The following is a 21,502-nucleotide window of genomic DNA, read 5'->3' as shown; positions in this document are numbered from 1 at the left end:
TGCTCCCTCTACCTAGAGTATTCCCCATATATTTCATGGTTGGCTTCCTCAAGTCAGTAAAACGTCCTCAAGAGATCCTTGCTGATTATCCCATGCCTCTCCCTCTTTCCATGCTCTTTGGTTTTATTTTGCTCAGGGTTTCTTCATAGCTATGGTACATTGTTATACTAGTATTAGATTGTTCGTTGGCCCCCAATGAACATGCCTGCTGGAATCAGTACCCTTGGATAGTTGCTTCCAAGTTGACTCTGGGCTTATCCATGTAACTTGCTTTGGCCAATGGGACATAGGCAAAGGTTATGGAAGCAGAGGCTTAAGAGGGGCTGCCTGCTGGGGTTTGGCGCCATGGAACACCTCTGCTGCCACCATGTAGGAGATCTGGGCTGTCCTGCTGGAGAAACCATGCGGATGAAAACTGAAGTACCCCAGCCAACCACCAGCCATGTGAACAAAGCCATCTTGGACCATCCAGCCCCAGTCAAGCTACCAGATGACCACAACCCAGGCAAGAGCAGCAGAACTGGCCAGCTGGGTCCAGCCCAAATGGTAGACTCCTGAGCAAATAAATGATTATGGTTTTAAGCCACTACCTTTGGGGTGGCTAGTTGTGGAGCAATAGATAACTGTGACAATAGCTTATCTGTCACTGGCTATGGCAGAGGCTCCTGGATATTCAGCAAACTGATTGTCTCTTCTTCCTGGACTCACCTCCCCATCTTCTTTGCAGTGATTAAATTCTAGCCAATGAAATGCAAGCATAACTGATCAGGGCAACTTTAGGGATGGGGCTTTTAAGGGGCTTTGCCTTCTCCACATTTTCTCCCCTTCCTGGATGAAAACAATGACAATATTGCAAAATGGAAGGGGCCTGGAGTATGAAAGAATGGCCCACCAACTAAGAACATTCATCTTGAATGTTCTGTGAGCAAGAAAAGATTTCTAGTAGATGCCCAGCTTTCGTGGCTCAGTGGTTAAGCGTTGACCCATGAACCAGGAGGTCACAGTTCAATTCCTGGACAGGGCACATTCCCAGATTGTGGGCTCAAACCCCAGTGTGGGGTGTGCAGGAGGCAGCCGATCACTTGATTTTCTCATCATTGATGTTCCTATCTCTCTCTCCCTATCTGTTCCTCTCTAAAATCAATTTAAAAAAAAAATTTTTTAAAAAGACTTCTACTAGAGCCATTACACATGTAGGGACCTATTTGTTAGACCCTATGCTAATTAATACACTGACCAACATTCTCAGTCCACTTGCTTAGTGTATGTCTGGCACCCAGACCATCTGAAAGGCAGGCAGGTGACACTAGGAAGGGCGGGCACTGGCCAAGTCACACATGAATGAAAGCACCAGGAGAGCAGGGGCCTCACCTGTCTTGTTTGATTTCCAGTGCCTCAAGCAGAGCTGGGCTCACTAAATAATTACACCTGCTGTAAATTAAATACGGCCACAAATGCTCTGCAGCTCCTCCCACCAAGCGGAGGAGTCTGCATCACCATCATCGAAATCCAGGCTAGCCATGTGACAGTCACCGATCAGAAAACACAATGGAAGTGGCACTGTGTGACTTCCAAATCTTAAGGTATCTTGCAACTTTCGCTCTTGCCCTCTTGGAACACTGGGGACATGTAAGAAACACAGGCTCTCCCACTGGAGAGGCCACATGGAGGGAGAGGCTCAGCTGTCTCAGCCACCAGCCAATCCGCCAGCTGATGTGGTCACATGAGGGAGCCCGGGCAAGAACGGCAGAAGTACCACCCACCCAATCCCAGTGCACAGAATCATGGAAAATAACAACTTGTTGTCTGAAGTGCAAAGTTTTCTAAACATGATTAAGTCTAAGGGTGGTTTGTGACACCACAATCAATCATAGAGACTGAACATATGAAGACCAAATAATTGATATGTGTATGGCTACATTGCTCTTGCTATATAAGGAGATTCTGTATGTATCCACCCCCAACCCAATCCCTGGTGTTTGCCTCCCCTTCTAATCTAACCAAAATAGAACCCAGGTCAGAACCACCCACACTTGGCCAGCGCCCGCCATTTCTAGCGTCACCTGCCTGCCTTTCAGATGGTCTGGGTGCCTGCGGGGTCTTTTCTGTCCCGTTCACCTTGCAGACCATGAATCCGCAAGCTAGCTTGTGGGTCAGGGTTATGGTTATGGTTAGAAAAAATATCAAGAAGAAAACAACACTTTGTAATGTGAAAATTATATCAACTTTGAATTTCAGGGTCTACAAATAGTTTTATTGGAAAATGCTCACTTATGTATTGTCCGTGGCTGCTGTGTGCTGCAAAAGCAGAGCTGAGTGGTTGTGATGGAAACCACATGGCCCACAAAGCCTTAACTATTCACTATCTGACGGGCCCTGCTGCAGGCTGCCATCAGACTAACCTTGAATCATCTTTTTTACTGTATTCAGTCCCCAACTTTTGAAGACTTCTGCCTCCTCCTTCAAGGGGATGAAACTTGGTGCTACATCAGATCCCAGGAGTTAGCAACCTAAATTCGTTTCCAATGACCCTCTATCGGGTATTATCCGTTTTGTGTCTTCGTTTGGTTTGTTCTTCGTGAGCAGCAAGCCACCCATTGCGATCTAAACCCTCCCCGTTTCTCACTCCACTCAGGGTCCCCAGGTCCCCAACCAGGATAGCTTCCCTGCTTTGCCAAATGTTTCCCCAGGTGAATTCTATGGAACATCGATCCCAAGGGACAGCTTTGGAAAAAAGGAAACTACAGACTCTACCTCTTTGAGTCACAATATACGCATCTGGCATGTTAAAGGCTCTGAGAAGTCTTGCAGTAAAGACACCAGTTTCCCTTTGCTTAACTCAACCGTTCCCAAACATATTAACCATAAATCCGTTTTGTCTACAGAACACTTGTTGACTACCAGCATCTAGAACAGTGCCTGGGTTTCAGCATTTGTTGAAAGTATGAAAAATGACAACATTCCACAGAACTAGGAATCCATAGAACATACCTTGGAAATGCCGCTCAAGCTCTTTCTTCTCTCTCTTCGACCTGGGGTGTTCCCTCCCGTGTCTTCTGTTCCACACATGTAATGCTAATCATAATAGCTCTCATTCACTTAGCACCTGCAGGCACTGTGCGCGAGACCACACGAGACCCTAGAAAAAGTCATCTCTTCCAATCCTCACGACCACCTCTGAGGTAGGTATGTTATTCCATCACTGCCATTTTGCCAAAAATTAAACCATGGGTCAGAAAATTTAAATCACTGGCCCAAGATAAAGCAAGTAGAAAAGCTAGAATTCAAAACTATCCGTCTAACTCCAAAGCTCATGATCTTTCTCCTCCGCCAAAGTCTGTCTCTATAACACACTGTGACTGATGTGCTGGCTCTCCACCTGATATCGCTCCCTGCCTTCTTCCATGCTAGCTGAACCCTGATTTGTAGGAAGAGGCAACAGGTCAACCAAGGCAATGGATCGTGACCCGCCAAGCCAATCACGATGGTGTTGCAACCGGGACAAGCATCTGACCCAGTTCTGGACAAGAAGACATAATTAAACATCAGCTGTGGGGGTAGGGAGGAGGAGCTGTCCTGAGAGAGCCCAACAAAGATATGGACCAGTTATGCCTCGACCCTCACCCACTTCCCTTCCTTCCTGCCTTGAACTTGGTGTAACGGCTGAAGCTTCAGGGGCCATCTTGCAACCATGAGTATTTGCAAAGACATCAGCTCTGATATTAACTTACTGAGCCAAGGACATACCTCCAGACTTCTTGTTACATAAGAAAAAGGAGCCATTATTTGATTAACCACTGTGGCTGGATTTTCCGTTTCATGCAGCTGAACCCATTCCTAATGGACCCGTATGCTTCTCCCCAGATTATTTACTGTTTGGGCTTTATCATTATTTCACATGTATGTTATTAGCCTTGCCTCCCTAACCATGAAGTACACTTCCTGAAGGCTAAGCCCATGCTGCATGTTTTTGTTTCTACAGGGGTACAGGCATGTTAGTAAATTTTGCTTATTGTCAAGGTTTTCGGGGATAATCAGTTCAATTTAATGCTTTAGTGTTTGGGAGCAGGAAGCTGTCACCATCAAGTGGCTGAGATACGTGTATCTATCTCCTAACAGGTTAGTATTTCTCAAAGTGTCAATATGGAAACATACATCAGAAACATCTGAACTGTTTGCTAAATGCAGGTTCCTGGGCCCCCTCCAATCCCAACTGAATTAGGCTGTCTGGGGTTAGAGGATGGGAATGTGCATTTTTAACAAGCTCCCTGGGTGGTTTGGATATGCAACATTTGAGAACTGTTGGGATATAAAAACCCTGTGGGTTCAAAGCACGCATGGGGTTTGGCAGGACTTGGCTAGACCCTGAGTCACCAGCCCCTCCTCAGTGGCCCCACTCCAGCCCTAAAGATCTGGGAACTTGAGACCCTCTCATGGGCAATATGGATAAAGTGATTGGCATGCCCTGAGGCGTATTGGGACTAGGAAACCAACAAACAGATGCAATCTCAATCACTGTACCATCCCACCATGCCAGTGCCTCATCCCCCCGTGTAAAACGAAAACCACCAGGCAGAAAGGCAGCAACAGTGCCCAGGGCCCACTGCGGCCATCGCCACTGTCCAGGGAGCTATCAGAGGGCAGGGCATGTGAACAGAGGAACTTACACAAACCAGCGTGTGGGGCTCCTGGCTCAGCAACAGAAGAGACTGCAGGTGGCCCTTTGGTTTATTTGTGTATTTACTGCATGCAGCTCTGAGCAGAATCCTACCTTGGGCACTGCTCAGACAGAAGGCTGGGTCAGGGCATCCCACACTTTTTCTTCCCGCAGCAGAATCCTAGCCCAGACTGTTCTCCCAAAGCTCCGAGAAAGAAAATACCTGTGCCTCCCGACAGAATTTCCACTCCTCTGATACCCCCCTGACATTCATCTTATTTCATTTCTGAGGATCATTTTCCCCGATGACAGGTGCACAGAGCCATGTATTTCCAGGGTAGCAAACAGGATATTCAACACACACACACACACACACTTTCAAAATGATGACCTTTCTGCCTGCTGACATCCAGCCAAATTCAAAACCTCGGAGGGAAAAGACTTAAAAGTGAATCGGAGAGAGGTGGTCATCCAGACTACAAGGGGGTGGGAGGAGGTACGGGACACAGACGGGCTAAAAGATTCAATTAAGGACTGAAGAGTTCAGGCCTTGGAAACGAACTCAGTGACTGCCAGCTACTGGGAGTTCCCAAATCTAATCAAGCCATGTGTACAGCTGGGCCAGTTTGAGGAAGGGAAGTGAGCCCAGCCCTTCGGATGTTTCAAACAGCCTGGATGCCCCGGGATTCTGTGGACGCCAGGCATATCCTACGGCTCTTGAAACCTTCCTCCTTTGACCCAATGGCCTTCGGAAGAAATAATTGCTGCCATCTTCTTTCTGAGCAACTTTGCATCCACCCTACCCCACCCCCCACCAAAGTGCTTCGAACTCCCCCTCAAGTTCTGTTGGAGAGAATGTTACAACAGCCGAGGATAACTCTCCATCTCCACCTTTCCTCAGGGTCCCACCGAGATTCAAGAGTATCTTCCCACACCACTTGTGTGCTGGTCCGGGCATATTTTTAAACATCTTTTTTACACATTTTAGGCCTGCAACAGCTCCCTGCATCAAAGTAATTCGATTGAAAATGGGTAGCTCAATGGGGATATTTTTTAATGCATCTTGCCTCCTGACATGTATATCACTGGGGAAAAAAAATCCAAGGAGCAAAAGGGGGGCTGGGACGGAGGCGGAGAGAAGAAGAGGTCTATATTTATAGGCAACCCCATTCTGCGAGCAAAAGCCACCTTTTGACCACCTGCAGAATGCGCAGGATCACGTGGGTTCTCTGCAGCGCCTTAATGTCTTACCCAGCACACAAGCCCCCGTGGCATATAAACAAATCCACAAGCGCCAACGCCAGAGAACTCACTCCTCAGAGAGGAAGCGGATGATGATAACGGCCGCAAAAATAATAATAAAGAAAGAATAACAATTACTACTACTACTACCACCACCCTGCCAAGCGCAGACGACAGCAGTACAGTAAAGGACAGCCAGTGCTGGCTGTGCAAAAAGATAAATCACGGAAAACCACATCGTGCCCCCCTTGCAACCCTCCCGCCCCCCCCCCCCCAACAAACAGAATCAAAGGAAAGGGGATGGTGGGGAGAGAGGGAGGGGAGGAAGGATTGCAATCCCCCACCCCACCCCCCGTAAGCAACACCTACCTCCAGGGTCCGGATTTCTTTTTGTGTGAGGTCGTTGGAGGTAGCACATTTGGTCCTAAGCCCTTCCAGGTTGGAGATACTCAGGTCTATCATGTTTTGGACCAACTCGCACTGCTGTAAGGCTTTTTGCAAACTCAGAGGCTGCTGCTCCTCGCTTTTCGTCATGTTTTCCTCATCCATCGCTTGCTCTGCAAGCCCCCTTTCCCTCCTCCTCCTCCCAGAGAGAAAAAAGGGGGGCAAGGGGGTGTAGAGGTAGCCTACCCCCTACGCCTTCCCAGCCACTGCGACTCCTCAATGTCTCATGAAGAAGAAACCTAACATCTCACACAGGGTTGAGGGGGTGGGGTGGGAGGAGGGGACAAGAGCCAAAATTTATTATTTTATTTTGGGGTATCAAGCCGACTCCATTAGAATGTCTCCTCTCTCTCTCTGAGTCTCTGGTCCCTGAAAAGGAGAGATGCCGTTTCTCAGAAGCAAACCAGGTGATGTGATGCTGTCTATACACTTAGGGAGGAGGAGGAGGAAAAAGAGGAGGGGGAGGAGAGGAGGCGGAGGGAGAGGCGGAGAAGAAGGGAAATAGCGCTCACTCTTTACACACCGGCTCCGTGGAGGGCAAAATTATATATTTTTGGCTGGCTGGCTTTTATGTAAAAAAAAAAAAAAATCTGGTTTGCCCCCCTCCCAGTTGCAGTGACACGGCATCGTCCACCGTTTGGGGTGCTTTAGCGCGTTCTCAAGAAGCTGTCTGCATTGCTCCCGCGGCTGCGGCGGCGACTGCGGCTGGCGGCGGTCTCCTCCTCGCGCTGCTGCTGCTGCTGCTGCCGCCGCCGGGTTCCGGGGATGACGGCTGCTGCATTCGCTCCTGCCTCGCTCCACACCGACATCTTGCCTGTCAATCAAAGGGCGGGGGGAGCGAGGGATGGAGCGCGAGCAAAGGACCTGCAGGGGAGCGGGTTGGTGGAGAGGCGCCGTGCGCGCATCCGCCCCAGCCCGTGCCGGCCCCGGCGCGCCAGGGACCCGCCGGAGGAGGCGGAGGAGGAGCGCGCAGGCTCGCGCACCTGGCCGGGGAAGGGGCCGCTCCCGGCGGGGGCAGGGAGAGCGTGGGGCGGGATTTCTAGGGGATGCGGAGCTCGCGTGGCAAAGTGAAATTACTACTGGGCGTGCGTGCGAGCGAACGAGGGCGGGCGGGGTGCAGGGGAAGCGCGCGCGGCGGGCCGAGGCTACTCCCCGGGGCGGTGGAGGTGGCGGGGAGTGAGTCCGGCGCGCGGAGGCTGGGCGAGGGGGCGGGGAGAGGGGGTTTCGTGCGGGGGTGGGGGTGGGGGCCACTACTACAGCCCCGCTCTCGCGAGACGAGGCCAGAGGACTGCTCAGCAGGTGCGCTCCGCCCGGGAGCAGGTGTGCGCCCAACTTTAAAACCCTAAGTGCGTGCTGGCGACGCGTCAGCGTGAACCTGGGCACGTCTTCTCTGGCTTTCTGGCTGTGCGTGCCTGCCTTTTTGTTCATTTGTGCTTTCTTGTTACTGGGGGGAAGGAAAACAAACCTGATGTCTTGCGTGAGCTGTAGGAAGCTGCCTCCCAGAATTGGTACCCTGGCCTGCAGTTACCCTGATGGGTGGCTTTCCATTTGGAAGGGGATGTGCCTGAATCTGATTGTTACCAACTCCCACATGTCCTGCATGGTCTGTCCCTGGCCTACCTAACTGACCTTATACCTGCAAACTATGGCTCCAGAATGGCTTTCACACTTTAAAATGGGGGGAGGGGAAATCAAGAGAATACTTTGTGACGTGACAATTATAAGATACTCTAATTTCAGTGTCCGTAAATAAAGCTTTATTAGAACACCACTCACTTGTTTATTGCGTTTACCTTTGCATTAACTATAACAGCAGACTTGAGGCGTTGCAACAGACACTGTTTTGACTTGCAACGCCTAAGATATTTACGTATCTGGACCTTTACAGAAAAGTTAGATGACCCTGATTAAATCACCGAACATGTTCTTGCCTCCGAGTTCTTTGCACTCTGTGTCCCCACTGCCCAGGCCACACTCCCCCCATCCTCTCCTGTTGCCTCCTTGTCACTCAGTGTCAACTCATCTCCCTGACCATCTGAAAATAATAGTACTCCCCACACAGATTGGCCAAAGAATATATTTAGGATAATTAGAAAAAAGCACCTCTTTCTCCAGGTGAACACAGCTCTATGCCAAGGAACTAGGCTCATGGGGTAGAGTCGAATCAGAACACGGGGCACAACGTATGTCCCTTAAAGGAAACCACTTGAGAAATAGAATGACAGCCAGTGTTGGCAAACTTCTTTCAGGCTGTAGGTCATGGGGTTTTACAGTTCACACAGAGCTGAGTCAGCATTTTCAAAGTCCCTCTGCTGAGGAGAGGCTGCAGGTGGCCAGACTTTTGGACTATGAAGTTTATGGATTCCTGTTCTCTGGTGAAATTATCTTTTCATCTATTTTGTCCCATTATTTGCTTTGTTTTTCTTGAACATATTAATCACCGTTCACTTAAAGCCCTTGTTTCAGTCTAACACCTTGGTCACCTTCGAGGTCTGTTTCTATTGACTATTTTTCTCTGTTTTCGGTAACTTAGTCCTGTCTCTTGGCGGGCCTTATCATTTTCACTGAATGCACAATTGGTGCATGAAAAAAACAAAAAATGAAGAGAGTCTCCAGGTGATGTTATCTCACTCTTAGAGAGGGCTCCCCCTTTCCCTAGAATGTGAGCCTCTCAAATTTTACCTCAACCCTATGACACTGCCAAAGGTTCTGCTTGTTTCTCTCTCCCCAACAGCAGGAAAAAGTGACTCAGAATGTCAACTTGCCTCAATACAATTCCTCTCGCTCCAGAATCTTGGCCCCTCTAGTCTTGGTTGCTTCCAAGCTCTCTGAATGCCTTTAATGATGGTGGTGGTGGTGGTGGTGGTGGTGGTGGTGGTGGTGGTGGTGGTGGTTGGATCTGACCTTTCCAGCTATTTTCCGATAAAGTGGAGACTTGAGCAATGAAAGTCGCCCCCAGCTCAGAAGTCATCAGCTGGACTCTAAGCACACACAAATGCATTGTTTGACCACCTCTATTTTTTGCAACTGATTGCAAAAATATTGAATATAGTAGATATTTGTTATGCTTTGTATCCATCCAGCCTCCTTTGAATATCCTTCCTGTTTGGAAAATGCCCCACATTATGAGTCTCATGTCTCCATAAGAGAAACCAAAGCACTTTTCCAGAAACTTCCTTGCAACCCGGTTTCATGTGATCGAGGCTCTGTCACGAAACAAATCACATGAGATTTCTACTGGAGGGAGCAGCACCGAGGCAGTCTCTCTCTGAGAGTGAGGACGCTGCTTCCAGGTGCCCTGCCCTGTACAGGCTTGGTGTCCACGCTGTGGTTTGGGCATCCTTCCTGGCTGCACAGTCCAAGCCTGGTTCTCCTCTCCTCTCCTCGAGAGTCTCCGGGCTTTGTAAGCACCTGCCTTAGTCTGTTCAGGCTGCCACAGCAAAATGTCACAGGCTGGGCAGCTCCAACAACAGAAGCTGTTCTCACGGTGGTGAGGGCTGGAAAGCTGAGATCAGGGCACCAGCATGGTCAGGCTCTGGTGAGAGCTCTCCTCCCGGGTTGTTCACGGGACCTTCTCGCTGTCCTCACATGGCTTCCCGTTCTCCCAAGGCCCCAGCCCCACTGGGGCTTCACCCTTCTGACTTCATCTTTACCTCTGAAAGACCCTAAATACACACTGGGGGCTAGGAGTTCAATGTGTGGATTTGGGGGGCACAAGTCCATAGTACTACCCTGTGAAGGCCCTTCTGCTCACACTACCTGGAGTAGATTGTGTCATTTGCAGTAAAGAACTCGGACTAACATTCTTGACAATAACTCAAAAACAGGAGATGCAACCAAAATTTTAAAAAATGGAGCCTTTTGGCCTTTCTGGGGAAATGGGATGAAGTGCCATACTGGGGAAGAAGTGGCTGAAGGTGAGAGGCCGCTGTCCCTTTCAGATGGAACACAGGTTCCAGTTCACTAGCGTCCCCACGCAGCCCCCTTCATTCATTATTTCCGTTTCCTGCCTGGCCCCTGTAGGCAATTGCATTTGCTGCTCCTGGTAGAGCTTAAGGAGGTTTGAACCTCAGAGCAATATGAACCTCACCAATTTCAAGCTTGGAGAACTGGAGCTAACGGAGGAGAATTGTGTTGTTGGTTTTCATCCCAGATACTGCATACTACCTCTGACTGACACGTCTCATGGCTTCCTTGGCAGGGGGAGTAAAATATTGCTACTGGGCTACTGCATAGGCTGAACTTGGTAGTATCTCATTAGATGCCACCGTTTTTTGTTTCAACTGTAAGAACAGTCTGATATTCAGGTAGTAGAAGTCCAGTCTAGTCCAATCAAAACTGTCTGCTCACATCCAGTTTAATGCCTTCTTTGCTGCCCCGTCTGGCCACAGATGGCTCGGGAGCCTGCAGTGCAGGCGGGCAGGAGCGTCCTTCCCCGCCTCCTCTCTAGCTCACCTCGCTGAGGCACAGGAGCGGAGAAATGGCTGGGAAAGGGCCCCTCAGCTGAGAACAGGTGAGCACAGGTAGAGTTCTCTCTTGAGTGTCAGGTGCCCTCCCCCCATCCCGGGTTCTTTAACTGGCAGATCTTTGGAGACCTCCATGGGGACCCAATGCACGTTCTAAGTAACCTCTTGCGCACCCCTTTTCCAGTCATAGCCCTGGAAGTGCCACGCATTCCCTTCCTGAGGTCCCTGGCCTGGCGGGCTGCCCTCCTGGGTGCGTCTTTTCAGGCTGACTCAAGCCTAAGAACGCATCTTTGCCCTGCTGATCTCTCTCCTCACCGCCGTGGTGGGCAGCCCCAGGCACCCTTCAACCGGCAGTGAGATGCCGGAAACACCCCCCCCCCCCTTGGTGTTCCCAGTCTGGAGAGTGACTCTTCTTTGAACCATCCTCTCTTGGCTTGGGGGTTGGAAGGGAAGAAGAAGCTGCTCCCCGCCCCCCACCCCCCTTACCAAGGCCTGTCAGAGAAACCTCCTCTGGATAAAATCTTGACCTTGTCTTATATAGGCTGGAGGTTGGTGTTTATTGATGGTCAAAGGACCAGTCTGGCCACCTCTTAACAGAAGGAAGAAGTATTGTTTGTTACCCACTGCCCTGACCTTTGAAGCTTTACCTGAAGTTCTGGGTCAACAGGAAAAGTCTCATTCCACATCCTGTTACATTAGCGATGAGCTGGCTCAGTGTCTTCTAAGTTGCATTGTGAATAGGAACACAGACTGGGAAACGGTAGGTTAGGAGGTAGAGGGGTGGCCCATACACCTGGACTCAGACTAAACTGACATTGACTTCTTGAAGGGCTCAACATACTGCTTTCCCAGGACACTTCTTTTCTCTGTTTTTCCTCTTTTCTACTAATTCTTCAGGGGGAGGAAAATCTCTGAATACTAGTACCCAGGATACCACCAAATCTTCCATAGCTGCAAGAGGATTATTATTGTTCTGTTCTAACTCATGGATCCCCAAAACATAAATGGCTTTTAAAAAATACCTTTGATCGCCCTGGCTGGTGTTGCTCAGTGGTTAGAGTGTCAGTCTGCACACCAATGGGTCTCAGGTTTGATTCCCGGTCAAGGGCAGGTACCTGGGTTGCAGGTTCAATCCTCAGCCCTGGTTGGGAGGCAATCAGTCAATGTGTCTCTCTCACATCAATGTTTCTCTCTCTCTCTCTCTCTCTCTCTCTCCCCTCCTCCCCCCACTCCCTTCCACTCTCTCTAAAAATCAATGGAAAAAATATCCTCGGGTGAGGATTAACAACAACAACAACAAAATCAGTTGACGAGTGCAGATAGAATGTTCCTATCTTTAACCCTGTGCATTTTTTTTCCAACATCAGAAAACTGACTTTTTTTTTTTTGAGTTCTCCTTTTGGCCTTTTGCCTCTTTGGCTCTTAATTTTCCAGTGCGAGCAAAACAACCAGATCACGCTCGTGATGGCGAGATAATTTGAGCTCACAGTAATGGACAATTTAGTCCTGTGATTTATGCTGGCTTTACAAATTAAGCACTCAACGATGCACTGTGAATTTTCAGATGTAGCACCCTCAGGATGGGAGAGGATGCGTACTGTGACCCTCTCCAAGCACTCAGACACACACAGCCAAGGAGGTGAAAATTGCAGTAAGTGATGCCATCAACCAAGCTTGCTTACTTCTTTCTCTCGCTATCATTTTTTAAAATATATTTTTATTTATTTCAGAGAGGAAGGGAAAGGGAGAGAGAGATAGAAACATTAGTGATGAGAGAGTATCATTAATCGGCTGCCTCCTGCATGCCCCACACTGGGGATTGAGCCCACAACCCGGGCACGTGCCCTGACCGGGAATTGAACCGTGACCTCCTGGTTCAAATGTCGACGCTCCACCAGAGCCACCCCAGCTGGGCCTCACGCTGTCTTGTCTGTGAAGTTCTGCATTTGCCCAAATGGTGTCCTTGACTGAACTGGAAAAGGGCACCTGCTCTTCAGAGGCAGCCAGGGTCACCACTTGGGGGGCAGAGTGTCATCGGGATCTCAGACTTGCCCCCCTAACCTGGGCACCTTTTGGGGGAAACCTAGCATCGTAGGCAGCAGCCCTTTTGAATTAACGACTCTTTTGTTTTGTTCTGTTTTTATTTTTTTGTTAATCCTCATCCGAGGATATTTTTTCCATTGGCTTTTAGAGAGAGTGGAAAGGTGGGAGGGAGGGAGAGAGAGAATCCAAAGGCAGCCCACGGGGCCAAATTTGACCTGCAGTTGAGTTTCATTGGGCTGCGTGGAATTTTAAACGAACCTGAACTTGTGGCTAACAATTCTAAAGTGGGATATTTCACATGAAAAAAATCTGATGGCCGATTTCTTTGGAAAAATCCAAACGCCTGGCCCCACTTGAGCTGCAGTTGCCCCAGCAACGTCCAGAGGAGCACAGAGAAGGGGCAGCTGCCTGGGGCCGAGGCTCCCCTTGCCCCGCCTTCACCTGGGATCCCCCCGATTCTGCTGTACCTGCCCGGTCCCCATCCACACCAGCACCCGCAGAACAATCCGCGGACATGGGTAAGAGAGGAAGGAAGCCCAGCAAACTACACGCTGACTTCATTTCCACTCCTTTGCCATGAGCCATCAGTAAGCCACCATCTCTCCCAAAGCCCTACGTGACCTTCAAAAGGCGATGAAGTTTCCCCTCACAGGAGTGGTTTGTAACCTCAGCTGCACAGGGGATCACCGGGGAAATTCTTTATATGTGATGCCTGGGTCATATCCAGCAGAGATTCTGATTTAGCTGGTGTGGGGTGTGACCTGGCCCTCGGGATTTTGAAAAGCTCCTCAGGTAGTTCTAACGTGACCCCAAAGCTGACCCTCCCTCCCTCCCTCCCTCTTTCCACTCTCTACGGCTGCCTCTTAGAGAATTGCCCCTTTTTGGCCTCAGATGTCACAGGTCAAACCACATACAAGTTGAGAATCTTCAGTTTTTACTAAACTGTCTGTTGTTTTCTATATCTACCCTGGTAAGCATACACTACCTCTGGCTGCCCAGCAGTTCATCTTGACGGGTACAAGAAACATATGAATAAATCATCTCTTGTTTTTGGAGGGGAGTCCATTGCTTCATTATCAAAAACAGCTTCTAAAGCACCTCATAGCATCGAACAGTGACCCCCAGGTTTGTCTCACTGGCGTGACGAGCTCTAGTCTACAGTGTATCAGAGTTCAAGGAGACGATCTGATAAAGGACACGTGCTGTTTACCCGGGCTGGAGTCTTAATGGTTTGTCACGTGAGTGCGTGTGCATTGTTCAAAGTGATCACCCCTTTCCAAAGTGCAACTGTGACGCAATTGCTGACATCCCGGCCACGCATTTTCCATGTGCTCCTGCTCGTGAGCTCTCTTCAGCAGCACAGAAAGGCATCTGCTGGCAGGAAAACAAAATCTGTTCCGTAGTCTGGACATATCCAAGGCGAGCTACCTACCCTGGTACAGACCTTTCCCGCAGGCGGCTGCGCCCGGGTCAGAGATGAAGCCCACACCTGCCTCCCGGCGCTCACGTGGGCCATCTGTCCGGGCGGGAGACCAGAACGCCCCTCCGCAGCTGTCTGCAGCTTGCCCTGCGGCACCGTGTTGGTTCAGCTTCCAGCACCCATCTGCGACTTGGGTGGGGAAAAGGAAATAGAGAGAAAAAGAAACGCGTGTAGTGAGTGAGTGAGATTGCCCACCTCGATCCTGGCTGAGCCTCAAATCACCCACAATTCGGTTGCCTTCCGCAAGGCACAGACCCTGACTTTATTGAGCTTCTTTTTGCATTTGAGTCTGAAAAAATGGAACTGAAGGCCCTTTACAAGTCTCTTCTGCAATTTTTGGACTTTCCTTTCCTTTGATGAAATGGGGGGAAATCAGAAACGCTGAGTGGGACAGACCACAGGTTTTCCCCTGTCTTGTGCTTTTGTGCATAGAATCAGATAAATCACTTTGGTTTTCTTGGTAAATTTAAAACACTTGTTGTTTTCGCCATTGGAAGTACAAACGTTGGCTTTTTTAAAGACAGACCTAGTCATTGATTCATTCAATTCCAATATCACTGACTTTCCAATTACAGACAGTCTGGTTTCCTAGTAGAACGACAACAGCGTGGAGCACTGGAGGGCATGATGAACCTTCATCACCAGAGTTGAGGAGGGGCAGGTGACCACGGCGGGTAAGAACGTTGGCTCTGAGCCAGGTGGCCAGGTTCGAATCCCAGCTCTGCCACCTCCTGGCCCTTAAGGGAGTGATTTCGTCTCTCGGTGTCCGGGCTTCCTCCCTGTAAAAGGAGGGCAGTAACAGTACCTGCCTCCTAGGGTTGTCCTGAGGACTGAATGACTCCACGTGTGCAGAGCGCTTAAGGTGCTGCCGGGAAATCAGATGAAACCGCCGCCGCCTCTGAAAACAGAGCCACGGTGGTGACACAAAGGCCAGGGCACTCCCTGCGTGAAGGATTTACATCACGCAGCCGTACCGGTCTGTTTTCTAAACCCACACCAGGTTACACTGGGAAGACCAGTTGAGAATTCCCTAAGTGCCTCATGCTGTCCAGTTGCCTCAGAACCGCCTGGATTGCTTATCCAAACTGGCAAGTCCCAGCCCTGGCCGGGGTGGCACCCAAAGGTAGTCAGCTCGATGCCCTGTCAGGGCACAGGCCCGGGTTCTGGGCTTGACCCCCAGTAGGGAGCATGCAGGAGGCAGCTGATCGATATTTCTATATCCCTCTCCCTTCCTCTCTCTCTCTAAAATCAATAAAAACATATTTTTAAAAAGATGACATCATTTTAAAAAATTGCAAAATTCCAGGTCCCACCACAGACCTACTGGGGCCCTCTGGGGTGAAGGTCCTAGTCGTCTGCATTTTAACAAGCATCTCACGTGATGGTGATGTGCCCTGACGTTAGAAAAGTAGGAAGAGTTAAGAGCTAGTGACGCCTGTGTAGCCAGATACTGCTCTCACGGACCCAGGAAAGCCGTGTCTCCAAATGTCCTTCAGGTGGGCCCTTGATTCACAGTTTCGTCCCATTACGGTATTTTACAGCCTGTGACAGCGTCTGCTTATAATTTTCTGTGAAATGACTCACGATTTTTACAAAAGTAAGTTTATCTTAAAAGGGAAATTTATTTCATTAGTGCCAATGAAAACTAGATTATCTTGCCATAATTAGATGATAACTGTAAAAGTAAATATATATTTTTAAAATAATGTTATTAAATTCTACCTACACACTGTCACCTGCTGAAGCCCTGAATCTGCAGCAGCATCTTTGTTCAAACAGAAGGATGGGCAGGCGTGAGGGGGTACAGACTTCCTAGCGCCACGTGGAGACGCTCCTGGATGCGGCGATTGGGAGGGGGGGCGCCCGGGGAGCCGCCTCACTGGGTGATTCAGTGCCGGCGAACGTGGTGTGTAAGCAGCACCTGAAGCCATTTCCTGGTGAATCAGGGCGCACACGTTGTGCAGAACTGCAGCGAAGTCTCCGTCTGAAAGTTGATGGACTCTGGATTAGCGAAAAGCAAGAACAACAACAACAGCAAAAGCCTCGGGATATCTGAGACGCTGGTAGGCGTGGTTCATGCTGCCCCAGGACCTCCCGCCAATGTCACCTTCGGAGGGTGAGGTGTCGGGCAGATCTGGATGGGACTCAGCTACCCACTCTCTTCCTGTGCTTTGTGACCTTGGGCAAGTCTCCAGAAGCCTTCCTTTCCAGAGCATTAAATGAGATGATACCTGTTCAAGCCGGGAGGGAGTGACGAAAGATGATGTATAAAAAGCCTTAACCGAGCATGGCGCCTGGTTGATGTTCAGTAAATGGCAGCTTTTAAAAATTACCAAGACTTGAGTCGGACCTGCATTACCACCAGTTGTCCACCATCCAGAACTGAAATGTGAGTGCTGACATGTACACATAAGGAACTGGTGGACATTGAAATTGGGTATCAAAGGAACTGTTGGCCCAGAAAGAAACTCACTACAGACCGACTCATTTGCCTGTCACCATAACCATTATTGCTTGTCTCATTTTCGGTTCTTATAAGTGTATTTCTAAGAGCACATGATCTCACTCATCTAGGGGAAATAATGAACAACATAGACTGATGAACAAGAACAGACCCAGAAACAAGGAGGCATGGATTAGACTGTCGGGCCTCGGGGGAAGGGTAGGGAAGGGTGGGGGTAAAGGGGGAGATCAACCAAAGGACTTGTGTGCAGACATATGAGCCCAACCAGTGGTTAAGGACAACAGGGGGGTGGGGGCATGTGTGGGGAGGGGGGTGGGATGGAAATGGGGGGACGAGGACAAATATGTGATACCTTAATCAATAAAGAAATTTTTAAAAAAATAAAGAACTAAAGGTAGCATTAAAAAAATACATAAATAAATAAAATGTATTTGATTACATTGAGAAAAAAAAATTACCAAGGCTTCATATTTTTAACCACTTTTGATAGAACTCTTTGTAAAACACTGTTCTACTTCCTAAATACAGTGTAACCACTTGATGACTCAGCGTTATCATTTTTTGATGTCTCTACAGTCATTTTATTGTCATTGGACACATTTCAAACAGCTCCCCATATTCACCCTCCTATTTGGTCATCTCACATACGCAGTGGGCTGATAAGCAAGCTAAATATCCAACAACAGAGAACTGATTAAGTCATAGCAAAACTACATGGACAGCCAATAAAAAATGCAAAAAGATGCTCCCGCAGTAATCAGAAAAATACAAATATGCTCCATGAGATCTTTTTTGCCCACCAGCATAGCAAATTTAAAAAGGGCCATATTATCTAAGGTTGGTGAGGACATGGCCAGCAAGCACTTCCATGTACTCATGGTGAGAGTGTACATTGATTGTACAACCCTTCAGTAGGGCATACGCCCTAGGAATTCCGTTTCTAAAACAACGATGCAACAGAATCTCTTCCATATAAGCACAAGATTGTTTGTGCAAAACCACAAGTGTTGGTAAGAATGTGGAGAAGTTGGTGGGAATGTAAACCAGTACAGCCGCTGTGAGAACCAGTATGGTGGTTCCTCAAAAAATTAAACACAGAAATGCCATATGATCCAGCAATTCCACTTTAGGGTATACACCCCAAAGAATTGAAAGCAAGGACTTGAACTGAATGATACACTTATAAATGGTTAAAATGGTAAATTTTATGTTAACTATATTTTACCACATTAAAAAAAAAAAAGAATACAGTGCTAAGCCAAAAAGTGCCAAATTTGAACAGAATTTTGCTGCACTTGGGACTTTTTTCTTCTTATTTCACAGTGAAGACTCTTTGCAATAGTACAGAGGATACTGCAAATGTGATCTCAAAATAGGCAGAATGCTACTGAGTTTGTCTTTTTTCATTCTGTTTCATCTTCATTCCTGTAAAAAAGTACTAACAAAAATTTGCCAATGTTTATCAAACAATTAATAATTAAACAATTAGCCCTAGCTGGTTTGGCTCACTGGATAGAGCGCCAGCCTGCGGACTGAGGAGTCCTGGGTTCAATTCCGGTTAAGGGCATATTTCGGGTTGCAGGCTCGATCCCTAGTGTGGGGCGTGCAGGAGGCAGCCAATCAATGATTATCTCTCATCATTGATGTTTCTATCTCTCTCTCCTTCTCCCTTCCTCTCAGAAATCAATAAAGATGTATTTTTAAAAATAATAATTAACAATTAGAGATTGTGATGAGTATGCTCTTCACAAAGTTTACAATTATGAAGGTTCATTAAGATAATGTGTATAAAGTGCTTAGTACAGTTCCTTAGTTGTTATTTTTATTGCATTTAATTTTCAAATCATTCCTATGACATAGGTATTATTGATATCCCCATTCTATTGGCAAGAAAAACCAAGATTTAGAAAAGTTAGGTGATTTGTCTTAGGTCACACCACACATGGCAGAATTGAGGCTAAAAAGCTCCAAAAAGTCAAACTCCAAAGTCTCTGTGTTTGACCACTGTGCTGAGAATATTTTGTCAAGTCTTTAATTTCATGAAAAGATTCTAAATATTCCTAAAAGTACAAAAACGCAAATTTCAATTAATTTTTTAAATTTCAAAATATAATTTACTTAGTTATTACTCTAGTCAAATATATTATAGTACCAGAGGCCCAATGCACAGAGTTTGTGCAAAGGGCTCGGCCCTCACAGCCCCGACTGGCCCTCGCAGCCCCGGCTTCGTCAGGTAGGTCGTCCAAATGGTTCCGGACAGTTGTTCTGTTGTTCAGTCTAATTAGCATATTAGCTCTTTATTATATAGGATTACTATCCTCAAATCATTAAATGAGGTATTCAAAACAATAGAGGTGAAAAGTACATCATTTTAAAGAACCCTGTTTCCTACCCTTCCCTATCATACCTCTCTTGTTCTATTCCATAGAGGCAACCACCCTCAAACCTTATACCTTTTTTCTGGTACTTATCACCATCCTTCTATACTGCAATTTCTTGGTTTATCAATTTTAGGATGGCTACCGGCTCATTTCTCTCACACTAACACACGCCTTACTTACCTCCTCCTATCTCTCCAACATCATTACACAGCAATTGTGTGTGGGAAATGTTTATATTATGACCATATAAATACCGCTTACCACCAAACCAAGTAGATGTCCTCCTTTCTAGTGCAACCCTTTGATTTCCCTAGAGTTAATAATACACTTTTTTTCCCTGGATTTCTAAGTATTATTTCTTAGTATTTTTCCAACTGCTCTGACATCTCTGCTACAGGCCTTTCAATATCCTATATAATAAAAGCCTAATATGCAAATCAACTGAATAGTGGAACTACTGGCAGAACAGCTGCACTGACCACCAGGGGGCAAACGCTCAATGCAGGAGCTGCCCCCAGCCCACAGGCCAGCCCTGCAGCGGGAGACGACCAGAGGCAGGTGGTGCCAGGCTGGCCAAGGCGGGTGTCAGCGGGGGCCCCCCTGATCACCGGCCAGGCCTAGGGACCCTACCCATGCACGAATCCGTGCACCGGGCCTCTAGTTTTTTCTATAGTCAAAGAATCAATTTCATGTTTTTTTCTGGAGACTTGCTGCCAGAGTCTCCATTTTCTTGCTCCAATCTGGACAAGTTGCTCTGTAGGACCTGGTGCATAGCTGTCATTTTGAATCATCTCTTTGCTGTTTATCTTCAGCATTCCCTTTGCCTCGCACCCATTTTGAATCTCTTCTTCGCTAGTCTTATCTTACTCTTTCTTACTTTACTCTTTCATTTCATTGGGGCACATTTATAAAGTTTTACTAAAAGAAGATAAGTGGGAGATGATTTTTTAAAGTATCTACATGCCTGAAAATATCTTTGTTCTAACCTTACTCTTCAGTGATAGTTTGGCTGGGTACAGATTGCTAGACTGGGAAGCTATCAACTACTTTCCCCTCAGGTGTGGCACATCTGTCTCTAACACATACCTATTTTATTCCTTAATATTGTCTAAGTGGGTTTGCTGGAAGAAGCCATGTTTAACTGCAAATCCCTCCAACATTGTCTTCCAATATTTATTGAAATCTCTCATCCACTGTTGTCTCTCCTCCTGTTCTCTTTGTCCTTGTGGGTTAATATTTTTTTATTCTTTATTGCCTGTTAGCCAGATTTTTGGAGGAAAAGGAAATAAATATGTCTCCCAATGTGCTATTTTTAATTGAAGATTCCACAATGGCTGAAAACAAAGCAAACTTATTATCTTACAATTCTGGAGGTGGAAAGTTCAAAGTCATCTTGCTGGGCTAAAGTTAAGGTGTTCATTCTAGGGGACAATCTATTTCTTCCCATTTTCCATCTTCTTAAGGTTGCCCGCAATTCTTGGCTCATGATCCCAGCCAGTAATCACTTAATTCCAACCTCTGCTTCCATTGTCACAGCTTTCTCCCTCTTTCATTTATAAGGACTCTTGTGATTACATTCGGCCTAGCTTAATAATATAGGTTAATCTCTGCATCGCAAGATCTTTAATGGTGAAATCTTACCATTTGCAACAGCTTGGATGGATCTAGAGGTTTCTATGCTAAGTGAAATAAGTCAGTCTGAGAAAGACAAGTCCCATATGATTTCACTCATATGTGGAATCTAAAAAATAAATAAATAAATGAACAAACAAAATTGGAACAGACACAGAGAGTGGACTGGTAGCTGTCAGAGAGGAGGGGGTTTGGGGGGTTGGATGAAAATGGTGAAGGGATTGAGAAGTACAGATTGGTAGTTACAAAATAGTCAAGGGGACGTAAAGCCCAGCATAGGGAATATAGTAAACTAGAGGCCTGGTGCACGAAATTCGTGCACAGAGGGGGGTTGTCCCTCAGCCCAGCCTGTACCCTCGCCAATATGGGACCCCTCAAGGGATGTCTGACTGCCCGTTTAGGCCCGATCCCACTGGGATCGGGCCTAAACGGGCAGTCAGACATCCCTCTCACAATCCAGGACTGCTGGCTCCCAACTGCTTGCCTGCCTGCCTGCCTGATTGCCCCTAACCGCTTCTGCCTGCCAGCCTGATCACCCCCTAACCACTCTGCTGCCAGCCTGTATGCCCCCAACTTCCCTCCTCTGCCGGCCTGGTCACCCCTAACTGCCCTCTCCTGCAGGGTTGATCACCTCCAACTTCCCTCCCTTGCAGGCCTGGTCCTTCTCAACTGCCCTCCCTTGCAGGCCGGGTG

The 21,502-nt window shown here is 47.7% G+C and overlaps 2 protein-coding genes across 2 annotated transcripts in view; both read right to left on the bottom strand.

Moving 5' to 3' along the window:
• KSR2 (kinase suppressor of ras 2) overlaps positions 1-6,448 on the bottom strand; it is a 272,198-nt gene extending 265,750 nt beyond the window's left edge. Inside the window, exon 1 of the mRNA XM_054712551.1 lies at positions 6,269-6,448. Within this exon, the coding sequence (XP_054568526.1) occupies positions 6,269-6,448 (180 nt within the window). The remainder of the gene's footprint in view (positions 1-6,268) is intronic.
• Positions 6,449-6,990: 542 nt separating this feature from the next.
• LOC114231932 (uncharacterized) lies at positions 6,991-16,551 on the bottom strand. Its single transcript, XM_054712841.1, has 4 exons — positions 16,440-16,551; positions 16,059-16,316; positions 14,285-14,461; positions 6,991-7,157 (listed from the first exon to the last, which is right to left on the bottom strand). The coding sequence occupies exons 1-4, from the start codon at positions 16,546-16,548 to the stop codon at positions 6,991-6,993; spliced, it is 711 nt and encodes a 236-aa protein (XP_054568816.1). The 5' UTR covers positions 16,549-16,551.
• Between the last annotated feature and the right edge of the window lie 4,951 nt (positions 16,552-21,502).

This window comes from Eptesicus fuscus, chromosome 23 (genome assembly GCF_027574615.1).
Source record: "Eptesicus fuscus isolate TK198812 chromosome 23, DD_ASM_mEF_20220401, whole genome shotgun sequence".
Lineage (NCBI taxonomy): Eukaryota > Metazoa > Chordata > Mammalia > Chiroptera > Vespertilionidae > Eptesicus > Eptesicus fuscus.
The sequence above is the reverse complement of the archived record's forward strand: the minus strand, read 5'-3'. Positions and strand labels throughout refer to the sequence as shown.

Bases quoted from the DNA above. Each gene is read 5' to 3' on its own strand.
- LOC114231932 (XM_054712841.1), bottom strand. From the start codon at position 16,548: ATGCTCTGGAAAGGAAGGCTTCTGGAGACTTGCCCAAGGTCACAAAGC. The intron at 16,317-16,439 runs GTGACATTGGCG...ATCAACTTTCAG, and splicing joins CGACACCTCACCCTCCGAAG to ACGGAGACTTCGCTGCAGTT. The intron at 14,462-16,058 runs GTAGGTAGAATT...TCCCCACCCAAG, and splicing joins GCTTCAGCAGGTGACAGTGT to TCGCAGATGGGTGCTGGAAG.